This window comes from Dermacentor albipictus, chromosome 8 (genome assembly GCF_038994185.2).
Source record: "Dermacentor albipictus isolate Rhodes 1998 colony chromosome 8, USDA_Dalb.pri_finalv2, whole genome shotgun sequence".
Classification (NCBI taxonomy): domain Eukaryota; kingdom Metazoa; phylum Arthropoda; class Arachnida; order Ixodida; family Ixodidae; genus Dermacentor; species Dermacentor albipictus.
Window position 1 is genome coordinate 123,942,911 of NC_091828.1, and position 12,403 is coordinate 123,955,313.

The 12,403-nt window shown below is 44.7% G+C and overlaps 1 protein-coding gene across 2 annotated transcripts in view; it reads left to right on the forward strand.

Annotated features, from left to right (window-relative positions):
- Positions 1 to 12,403, forward strand: part of LOC135918337 (uncharacterized) — a 40,425-nt gene that overhangs the window by 23,633 nt on the left and 4,389 nt on the right. For both annotated transcript variants that reach the window (XM_070524405.1, XM_070524404.1), the window contains exons 7-9: positions 2,542 to 2,701; positions 5,227 to 5,342; positions 10,476 to 10,614. In XM_070524405.1, coding sequence (XP_070380506.1) covers positions 2,542 to 2,701; positions 5,227 to 5,342; positions 10,476 to 10,614 — 415 coding nt within the window. The remainder of the gene's footprint in view (positions 1 to 2,541; positions 2,702 to 5,226; positions 5,343 to 10,475; positions 10,615 to 12,403) is intronic.

Sequence of the window (12,403 nt, forward strand, 5' to 3'; positions counted from 1 at the left end):
TGATTTTTAACGCTAAATTTCAGACCTAAATTCTGGCTTTCCTGTCTACAAAGGTTAGCCAGACGTTGCACATCACTTTGCATGTTAGCTAGCAACACAATGTCGCCCGCATAAAATAAACCTGGAAGCTGCTGCTCTACCACTGTACCCGCCTGTTTGTACTAGAGGTTAAACCGATATTACTTTCCTTTAGTGCCCTTTCCATCCTCACCATTTGCATCATAAACAGCATTGGGGATAAAGGTCCCCCGTGCCTCAGTCCCTTCTTGATATAAACTTTCTCTTCACTTTTCATCTTCCTATTAAACGCAAGTGGTATTTTCTATGTGAATCTGTCTCAAAAGGTCTATACAATCATCGCCTAAGCATTCCCCTTTCATAATATGCCACAAAATGTTGAGGTCTATGTTGTCACAAGATCCTATAAAATCTAAAAAGGGCATATGTAACGTTGTCCTCGCTACTCTGGATATTTCAGTGCACTCAGTAAGGACAAATAAGTTACCATCCAGACGCCTATTGATTCTGAAGACATTCTGAAGTTCTCCAAGTATTCCATTGTTACCTACCCATGGTTACATTACTAATCTGTATATTAGTGACGTAATGGTTAACGGTCTATATGAGTGAATTCTATCTTTCTTCCCTTTACCTTTATCAAATAAATTCATTCTGCATTGTCTCCAACTGTCTGGTATTCATCTGCCTTTTAGACTTTTTTCTACTGCTTTCAACAGAGCTTCCTTACTTTTTTGTCTTAGTTGCAAATCATGCTAACGGGAACCTCGTCTAGCCCTGTGGCTGTGCGCTTATTAATTTTCTCTTCGGCTTTCTTGCAGTTGAAATTTGTGAGCACCAGCTCCTTTTGCATCTCGTTCTCTTTCATACCCCTTTTTTCCTCAACTACAAGCTCTTCATAGCCTTGGAAATATTCGGCTGTTATTTTTTATTCGGCCGCGTCCCCTTCCAGTGTGCTTTCATCTTCGTGTAAGATACTTTGTTTTATTATTTGAGACTTCCTGCCTAGTAACTTTATGTGGTTCCAAGATATTCTAGGTACGGCCTTCTTTTTCGCATGTATTTCTGACAACCAATGTTCACTTTCACGTTTTTATCTTTGCTTGAACCAGTATTTGAACCACAGATTTTTTCTCCCGGCGTATTTCCCATTTTCTTTCTATTTGATCTTGCGGCAACTGCGCTTTTTTTGGCGAGCATTCCGAGCCCTTCATGGTTCCGGCGACCTGATAAATTTTGACGCCTTCTCCGCCAGGGGAAGAAATGGCGCTGACGTCTGCCAGCAAGCTTTCTGGTGGGAGCCTTATCTGATGCAGGTGTCAGCAGATATGCGCATGGCAGGACAATATGTTATTTCACAGGTAGTTAATATAGATAAGAAACAGCGGCGGACAAAGAATGCGCCCCTTTGGTGCACCTGAGAAAACATTGCAAAGGGATAAAAAAAATGTTAACGATGGTGAATTGCTGCCTGTTACAGCGAAATTTGCGAAGTCAAGGTTAGCAAATGCAGTTTTATTACTGATGATTCCACAAAAAGGCGACAATGGGTAACGTGGCCAAGAGCTTAAGAAATCTCAAGAAAGATGTCAGCTTGCAAGTTTGAGTACATGTTAAAATGCAAGTCTGTCGGTAATTCTAGTAGTTGTCTCACATGGCAAACATCTCCTGAACCCATGCTGCTTACTGAAAGGAAGTTCTTTAATTCCAGTTGATTGTAAAGATGGGACGCCATAGTGTGTTCCATCATTTTGCAGCATATATACGTTTTGTCTATACTACTAATTAGGACAGCCGATCGAGCATCAAGACAGCCTAGACATTTAGCGCACACACGATATCTCACATAACGGGACTGCGACAGCCCAAAAGCGCATGCTCTTCTTCAATGCAGTAGTTGCAGTTATAGCTCTTACAACCAGATTCCTTACCAAGATTAACCGTTTCAACTTATTTGAGGCTCATGATTGTACTGCGCTTAGTATCACACTAGCGGATGAAGTAATGGACGAACACAAAGGAACAGAACTTGGACGTACATGGCACAATACACAAGTTGCGTCACGTACGTCTACGTTTTGTTCCTTTATGTTCGTCCATCAGTGTAAAGCTCGTCCATCAGTGTAACACTAAGCGCAATACAATCATGAACGTCCACCAGCTAGCCCCACTGATTGCTTCATTTGGGACGTACGTTATCACTTACATTTACCGTTGTCATCTTCATTACATTTTACGTCTTCAGCTCTACCAAGTCTACCAAGTGCTTCAGTAGACTTTCCTGTTTTCACGTTTCCGCTCATATTTGTTGCGTTAAATTTTGTCGGGTATTTGGCTTGATTTTTGGTTTAGACTTTTATTACCTTTAGCACACCTAAATTATGACCATCTTTTCTTGTATGAGTTCGCCATTACCGCATCGAGATTGAACATTCCCAAAGTAATGTCTGACCTGCGCTAGCACACGCTGTAGGTTGTAATAGCAACCGGCAAGGAGTGACGAGTGCTTTTCTCATGACGTAGTGCTTCCCGCTCGCTGGAGACGTTCCTAAACAACAGCATTGGGAGCTCCATGACTCTGCAACTCTTCTGGGATCACACTGTCTACCACCTCGGTATCCTGGACACCGCTACCGTGGACCCGAGGGAAAGTGACGTAATACGTGCCCTGAGGTGCCTCAAGGTATGCGTACAGCGGTCATGCAAAAGCAGCCAGAGCCCACAGCTTACTGCTTTTCTCTATAAGAACAGGAAAGCTGTTTGATACGAGTTTCGCTGTGCAGCCGGAACTAGGTACTACAGCAAGATGAGCATATACATGTGTTCACCGACATCATTTCAGTGTTTCCGAGGAAAGTGCATTATTATTTTCTGTTAAACGGTTATTTCTTAGTGGGTCACGTCTTTAAATATTTCCGGCTTTATTATACCTAGTGATCCAGAAATCTGAGCTCTAGGTATGCACGACACTTACAGGTAAAGACACGCTGGTTTTCTCCTCCGATTTTGCACAACGGAAGTATTTCATCAGAATGACTAACTGGGTGAGTTGGCGCGAATTCATTGTTGTAAACAGAGCGCGAAGGGACAAGGACGACTGCACACGGGGTGAGCGCACGCATTTTGTTTTACACGTACAGCATATGTCGGTTTCTAATACAACCTTTTCAGTTGATAGCAAGCATTCGTCATGTGCTCTTACCCCATGCACCGTTGTTCCTGCGCGTTATTTCTGACAAAGAAGTAATTCATTCATTCATTTTACATATTGTTAACAATTACAAGTTGCGCAATTGGACAGACGGAAAAGCCGCTACTTGACGCCTTCAAGAAGTTCTTGGTCCCACCAAGCGTTCAGTTTAATGCTACTATTCTTAGCATTAATTGCATGTTTCGTTCAGAACAAAACCTAAGCGAACATCGTTCGCTTGGGCTTAAAAACAGGCCGCTCAAAGAAAGTGGAATTTTGTCGAAATCAAACAATGGCGCCATCTGTCACCGCATAGCCGGGAAAGGCGCATTTAAACATAGCGGTAACAGATGGCGCCATCATTGCGCTGCTAAAAAAAAATGGTTTAAATGGTGTCGCAGTATTCGACGCACACTTCGGCATTGTTTCGAACGAAACAGGCAAAAAATGTTCACAAACGTAGTAATAAGCTGAGCACGCTGCATAATGCCCTATGGGAAATATGAACACAATTGAACAAGTTATTTAGCCGTACGGTTCATGTGTGCTTGGCTTTCCTATTAGGCATTACTCTGTAGACGCATGTTTCTGCGCTATAGAGTTAAATTGACTCAGAAGACCCACACGAAGTCATTTTTGACTCGTAAATTATTCTTTCAAAACCCAATACGCGTTCATTCAGTGGCAAAAAAAGTTTATTGCTGAAGAAAGGCAAGACCATGTAATTGCGCTATAAGCAGGAAATGAAATGCACTACAAGTCAAGTTTATTTAAAATAAGCACAAAGTGCAATTTTTAAGGACGCCCTGGCAAGAAAGCTGTAAGATTACAGCGTGACGAGGCCAGGGGCCCACCAGCAGGCAACAGCAGTAGGCAGCATAACGTCGAACGAAAATTCAGCGGCGATTTTGGACTACATGCGAGATAAATGTGTTAGCGTTACGTCACACCGCTTTGAGGTACCGGATTCGTGATGTAAACCACGTTAACCACATTGGGAAGCCTTGTTCAGGAGCTCACTCAACACACGTCCTGCCCACTCAGGGCGCGAAATGCAACTGACGTTCACACACACACACACACACACACACACACACACACACACACACACACACACACACACACACATATATATATATATATATATATATATATATATATATATATATATATAGAGAGAGAGAGAGAGAGAGAGAGAGAAAGAGAGAGAGAGAGAGAGAGAACATACAATGAAGCCATGGAAAGCATCGGAGAAATTCGCCGTGGTTGAAGTTGAAATGTAGAATTTCATAAAGGGAAATGAAAGTGGGCGACAGCTTCCCTATTACGCGTGCGCTGCACTATATACAGGGTATCACAGCTGTAATGCACCAAGCTTTATAAATAATGTATGCAAATGCCACGAAGCTGTGCAGAACCAAAGTAACGTTGTTTTCGGTCGCTTGGAGATGCTCAAAGTATTTTCTGCATTCGGCCTAATTCGATAATTAGCATTAATTAATTAATCAACTTCTCAAATAGTATCATTATATGAAAAGTGTCAATGAGAAAATTGTAGAGCGGCACGAAAAGACTCCCGATACAGCTTTCTGTTGCTCAATGCGTGCTACAAACACGCACTTTTTTCCACTTTGACGCTGACAATGCTAACGCATTACAAGTGCAGTGAAGCGCTGGTTATGCTTCGCAAAATAAGCGCATCAGATAATCCTGGTATAGACGCGTTTCCATACACCTAAATACATCTAGGTACCATTTATACGTAAACCAGTTCGGTATATTGAGCTCTTAATAAGTCTCACGTTCGCTTTCTTACTTTGCAGTTAACCTTTAATTTCTTCTTTTAGTATAATGCACCCGCAACCACGGTCCACGCCTATACATACATGCTGTTAACTGTAAAATACGTTTGCGAGAGTTGTTGATCTCAACGCAGGAAGACATCTGGGAACAAGACACGCGCTTCTATAAGAATAGCGTTGACAACAAGCAAACGATCACATTCAATCTCCTCGCAGCTCCTGCGTGACCATTACTCCCAGGAAGTCTTCCGCCAACGCCTCAAGGTCTTCACATTTTTTGCAGCAAGTGCTCCAAACGACGCCTGGGCCACCTTCTACATGACGAAATTCACGTAAGCTCGCTAAGGAATTCAATACGCCCCGGCTATATAAGATAATGCCCCGCTGGCAACACAAATTGTCAACTGAAAAGCAAAAAGAGAAGCTACAAAGCATTCATGGGCTTCGACGTTTTGTAGCTTCTCCGTCACTTCGTGTCGTGTAATCGCACGCGGCACGTCCATACCCGCACAGTGCGCATGCGCGACCAATATTACACGCCGCCATGACCGTTCGCCCTGTCCGACGCGCCACGCTGTAGGTGGTGTGCTGCAACTGCCTGGAAAGTAGGCCAGTGTTGATTAACTTATCGAGAAAGTCATGAAGTTTACTGTGTTTTATTTTTACTCACCATATCGACAACTCTGCCTTCTTTAGGCGCTTGGTGGTTTTTCGGCAAGTTTTCTTATTTAGCCTGGTAAAATTTTCCGACGGAAATTGGCCAAGTGAAATGCCCTCCCCACATTTTGTCCCTGCAGGCCTTCGAGCCATATCTCAATAAATACATTTTACCATGATCATCATCCCAAGGTGGGTATATGCCGAAAAGCTAAGTGAACCAGGTAGGTACATCAAAGCTGGTTCTCTGGACAAAGCGCCATCTTTGGCAAAATGAGGAAAGGCTGAACATCCGTCCGTTGACTCGCCACTGTAGGCGTGCATATTATAAAATGATGATGATGATGATTATGATGATGATGATGACGTGTTTAATGGTGCAAAAGCCAAGTGTGGCCAAAGAGCGCCAAGGCAGTGATGATGAGTAAATTGATTAATGGCTGATGTGACGTGGCTGTAGAGAGGCCTAAAACTGAGAGCTACAAATTGATTAAGATACATAAGGAATTAAAATATGAGAATGACTGAAGTAGGGTATGCTGTAAGTATATGATGTGCAACAAGGGTGCAATAGCATTACATGCATGCATAAAAATGGACAGGTGATTGTCGATGACGAGCAGGACAATAGCCTTAGCGGGTCCCTTGAGTACAAGGGCCCTGAGGCATGTGCTATAACAAAGGTTGACATCGCAACCGTGGCCTCTCGCAAGAGGCCGTCTTACGAATTTCTTGGACAGAAAACGTGGAGCGTGTCACCTCCTTTAAAAAGGCTAAAATAGATTTCATGTGAAATAGCGGTTCTCTGTCTAGAAACAGTGCCAGGTGAAGTGGTATACAATGAATATAACCTAAGGGGAAGTGTCTTTTCCTCTCGACTTATGTTTCGCGACATTCTAGTAAGACATGCTGAACACTGAGTGTCTCCCCACATCTACTACACATTGGACATTCACCGCCAGTCAACAAAAAAATATGTGCATCGTAAGTATGCCCTATTCTGAGACGACAGAGTAGGACATCACTTCGTCTGAACTTGGTCAGTGATGACCAGTATCCTAAATATGGCCATAACTGGCCATATTTAGGATACTGGATACTACGTGGAGCTTATTAAGGATTTCAGCGTCCCACTTATGCTGCCAGTAAGCTCTCAGTCTTTTTCGTAAGTACGGATTTAGGTCCGAGACTGGAACTGCTACGGACATGTTGCAAGCTTTCGTTTCTGAGGACATAGCAATTCGGTCTGCCAGGACGTTACCTTCAATTCATCTGTGTCCAGGTACCCAGCATACCGCATTTTATAAAGTGAGAAAGCCGTCTGGGGAATATTAAAACACAATACATATATTTCTGAGAAGTAATTAACTGTCATCAATACCATCACTTGACGACTTTTTGCTAAAAATGGCGAGCTTAAAGCTGTGACATGGCTGCCATGCGGGAGGTGAAATATTTTTTTTTTAATTTCCTTTAATATTTTTATTTGTGGTTGGTGTACGTGTTTCATTAGGCAACTGCGCCTTTTTTGGTTAGCTATAGAAAAGCCAGATCATATTCAAGGAAACCCGACAAATGTGAGAGACGCTTGCCTTGGAGAACTCCGTAACGTGACCTTCCGCCCTTCGGTATCTTTTGGTTTGAAGAAAAAAAAGAACCAACAAAAGCAATGTGTAAAAAAAAATCCGAGGGTATAACTTAAGCACTCCTTGTGAGTTGTGAATGCGAAAGCTTAATGTCCAACTGAATGTTGCTGAGTGGTCCTTCGAGTTTTGCGCTGCGAGTAATGCACCATAGTGGTACGTGTTGTCCGAGCCAGCAAGCAGCAGCAGCAGCCTGCGGTGCCAACGCCGCATGCCACCCACGTGCTGCGGGACGAGAGACCGAGGAAGAAGCAGCGGCCACCAAGGCCAACGCATGTGTGCGCAGCATCGAAGCCCAGTGTAGGGTTGCTGAATGGTTTCATCGCTTCCTTACGCTTCATTTAGGTTCTTCTTATTTTTCAGTTTTGGTATCGAAAACATCTAGTGTTGTGTCAAATTGGTGACGCATCCACTCCTATAATAATAATATTGGGGGTTTTACGTGCCGAAACCACTTTCTGATTATGAGGCACGCCGTAGTGGAGGACTCCGGAAATTTCGACCACCTGGGGTTCTTTAACGTGCACCTAAATCTAAGCACACGGGTGTTTTCGCATTTCGCCCCCATCGAAATGCGGCCGCCGTGGCCGGGATTCGATCCCGCGACCTCGTGCTCAGCAGCCCAACACCATAGCCACTGAGCAACCACGGCGGGTGCATCCACTCCTATTTCATACGTAAAATATTTCATGGAATCTTATCTTCATCTCGACTATTTGAAACTACGGGCTTTTTACGTGGCCCCAAAATTTGGTGCCGTTGGTCTTTAAAGGGCAACTCCGGCGATTTCTCGACTTTATGTCAAGGTAATGGTATATTCAGTTTCCCGAGACCCTCTCTGTGACGCGTCTGATAGAATTGTTCCGCAAGTTCGAAAATAGTATTGAGTAATCAAAAATGGCTGTGGCTTAGGTAAGGTTAAGCCCAGGATGCGAAGCATACTAGCCTTTATTTTAGTTGTTGAACCACTGTTTAGCCTGGTGAACTGCTGTTGCTTGGCTATATTTGGTTCGGCTAGACGAAGAAACAACTCTGGCATTACTGCTTCGCCTTCAAGAGTGGAACGCGATAGCGTTCCCGTCGACCCGCCAAGGGGTGTAAGACAATGGGCTACAGGGCAGCGACTACGCGCCCCGCATTGGACGCGGTGAGCGTCGAGCAAAGCAGCGTTCGGCGCGGCAACGAAATGTGCGCCTGAGCAAGAGACGCACGCCTTAGAAACAGCTCGTTTCTAAGGCAACACCGCATTCACTAGAGGCGCTTTTGTACCGCTTTGAAGCATCGTACTCGTGGCTCAGTGGTAGCGTCTCCGTCCCACACTCCGGAGACCCTGGTTCGATTCCCACCCAGCCCGTCTTGCAAGAGTTGAGCCAAAGCCACTTCTCCTCTGTCGTGACGTCATGGTGTCACGTGGTTTCATGGTCACCGCCGCGCCTGAGGAGCTGGGTTGAGCTCTCGTAATATGCTTCGCATAAAAAGCGGGAGAATGAAACCTAAGCCCCATCGAGAAGCCGAGGGAACCTCTTCGTGTGACGGCACGAAAGGAGCATAATGAGGAAGGCGCGCAAGGCATGCCGGTCTCGCCCGCGGGGCGAACGAAACCGGCGAGGACCAGACGCTCAGCTGATTCGCGACCTCGCCGGACATTCGTATGACAATGTGAGCTGCACCTGCACTTCGGATTTGGCAAACAGTGACAGCTACGATTTTGGCGAATTAACTAGCCACGAATCGCCGTCTGCGTTCGATCTGCGACCACGAGAGCCAGCGCCCATACCCTACATATTGTGCTGCACCATGAAGAACGCCGCTGACAGTCAAAGCACCGATAGGTGCATTTGTTTACATTTGTTTACATCAGCAGGTATACAGCGACCGCTCATCGTTCGCTTGAGATATAATTCTAGCCGCTTATCAGTGAGATCAATTAATGTTAGAACATAGCAAAACATGCGGATTTTGTGTATGTGAGCACCCTGGCATCACTCGTGAGTCGCGCTGACATGAGCGACCGCACGGAATCGAAAACGGCGAGCGGGATACCGTGGTACGGCAGCGTCGTGATGATGCCTACTTATCATTCCTCGTATTCTCCTCGTGCACACAATTAGTGTGTTGCGTAGAGTGGGCATAGATCAGGACATTGCGCGTGTTATCGTTCATTTAGAAAGCACGCAGTTTTTCTCGCGGAAACGCCGATGCTGGTATCGACACCGTTGGCAGCTGAACGAGGCGGTTGCTTACTGCATCGAAGGGGCCTCCGCTTGCTGCCAATTTGGGATCCGAGGCAAACAGTGCACCTCAGAAGCTAAATAATGAGTAGTCACATTTAATTTAGTGAAGTGCCAGGGGGTGCGACTGGCCACCTACGAGAACGGCAACGTATACCGATGATAATAGCACGCCATGATCACCGCTCCTAGTTTTCTCTGTGCGCACAGTACGAGATGAGTGACGGTTTATTTCAAACCCGTATGGTAAAAACAGAACTACAGAAGCAGTTTGCTTCCTCCGAATGGCTTAATTAGGTTCAGGTCAGTCACTCAGGCCCGCCAGCATTAGAAGCACGAACTCGGCCACTATGATAGGCTTAAAGTCGGCTGAAAGCGATCGTCATCGGCTCAACTATGTGTGCGGATGGCGAGGGCTGAAGTTCGTGCAGCCAACAGCGCAACACCAGCACTTGCCTCCCATCTCTTGCCCGTCCACACGCAGTGCGTAGTTTTTTCGCGACAGCAACTTCTCATGCCAAACAGTTGCTCACTATCACTGTATACAACTATCTCCTCGACGCGATCGTCTGCAATTCATTCCTAGCATGCACTGCGTATACACCTCCTTTATGTATATAATAACGCACCGTGGCCAGTAGCTGAGGACCAACCTAGGCATGTGTTTCGAGGGAATAAGCGAAATTAATTTGTAAAAAAAAAAACCTGCGCAACTCTCAAGCCTTACGTTTTAGAGAAATGACGGAAGTTTGCGGAAGAACGCGCTCAGCAAATTTCAGATCCGTTCAGGTCCGTTGACCTCGGAAAAATCTCCGGCGTTGCCCTTCAAGCGTACCATTCAGATTCAGAGATCAGATATCGCATGTGTCGCGAAATCGCGACCATAGCCTGGAAAGGTTTGCATAAAGGTCGGTCTCTCCACACCCACGCGCAGGAACTTGTTTGCGCCGGACGTGTTCATCGGTCTGGGCCACTACCCGCGTGGAGACAACACCTTGCCCGGTTGTTTCGTCGTGCCACCCACGCTGCTGCACAAACTTCCGGAAATCGGAAGCAGTTACCAGCATGATATGGTGAGAGGGCAGCAGTTGCACAAGAAAACGATCATTCAGAATCACTTCAAAAGACAGTATTGCACATTTTAAACAAAATGTGCAGAAACCAGGATCCTTGCCAAGTGATAGTTTTCCGATAGAAAGTAATATCTATCTGACTATGATGCTGAGGTTACGTATAGGCACACTGTAAAACTACATAAGAAATAAACAAATAAAAAGAGAAAATAATTGCTTTTGCTTGAGGAAGTCTCAGCCGAGAAAACAGGCTCTTAGGTTAAAAATACCTTTTTGTCTGTTTACGGTGAAAGACAGAGTTTATTTCTTGAATTTAGCAGAAATCAGGCCCCACAAGGTAAGGTTACAAATTTTTCATCAATACCTTGAGTGAAATGACATTTATTCGTCTCTTTATTGTCCTCAATAACATTTGTGCGAAGCTTCATCAGCCACGTAGGTATAGGCATATAGATATTATAAGAACGGGTCGGTTTGTCTTAATTGATGAAAACATGCCCTCCGGTAGATTCATACCACTCTGAGCATGGTTTTATACATTCGTAGAGTGGGTAGTGATATGTGTCTCACACTGCCGAGTGTATTATCACAATCTCATGTGCTGCATGTAGAGTGCTTATATGTACTTGCAAGGTCTTGTACAACTGTCGTCCCAGCATCTAGCTCATTCGTACACCTATAAGCTTAATTAAAGACATCAGTAAGGCTTACTCCTATAAGATAACAAACTATGTGACACATTTATTTCTCTGTTAAGGGTCGGAAAAAAATCATCAGCAGAAAATGTTAGTGAAACCACAGAAAGCGTGACAAACAGAAAACCGAAAAAGAAACTAAATATATAAGTTACTAAAGTTACCATAGTTCTTTTGTGTGTGTGTTTTCATAAAAAAAAAGTTGTGTTAAGGTGTAGATTTGTTGGTTAATCCTAAGAGGCACTTGAGTGTTGTGACGTTGCGCCACCTGCGAGGTCGGCCATCTTACACACCCTTTGCAAGCAAAGATATCGTGTGCTGCTATCAGGGTCACATGATCTTGGATTGTAGCGTGATGTGACACAGACAGAGACTATAAGCAGACAGGACGAGCGCTAACTCTCAACAATTTTTTTATTGAAACTAACAACATAAAAATAGGTGATTGAAAATACCGCAGCTATGAAGATGACAATGTCTAAAGCCATCAGTTAAACATTTAAAGAGGTAGGGAAGCCAAAAAGCAAACAACAAAAAAACACTACTTGAGATTAGCAGACGTGCTGTGAAGGTACTGAAGAGGGTCAGCTCACCAAGTCAGTGCCACTGATTACGCTGCCTTCGAGATCGGCACAGTTTACTTGGCCAGACAGCAATCGTACTCATAAAGCTGGGAGAAGAGCCTAAGAAAGCATCGCTTTGAAAAGCCTCCTGCTCCAGCAATCAAACACAGCACCTGCTGACTTTCGGGTGCAGTTTGAGCTAGTCTGGAGACTGGCTGATGGCAGGAGAAGTGTGAATCATTGAATTGAGGGAATAACTAGCGGAAAAAACTGCATGCAGGAAAGCTAGTATGTTAAGCCATTTAGGGCACTCTGAGGCTTTCCGGTCTTATTTCTAGGGTTTAGAGGCACCGAACTTTCATACTAAGCAAACACATGAAGGGTCGGAAATATTGTGCCACTACTCCGTTAATAATTTGAGGCAGTCGTCACAGAAATACGCCATGTGATGAGTGAAGCTTTATTATCGTGCTGAGAGTGGGCGAGCGTACCGACATGGAAGTGGGCAAGTTTAGGTTATTCTTTGTTAGC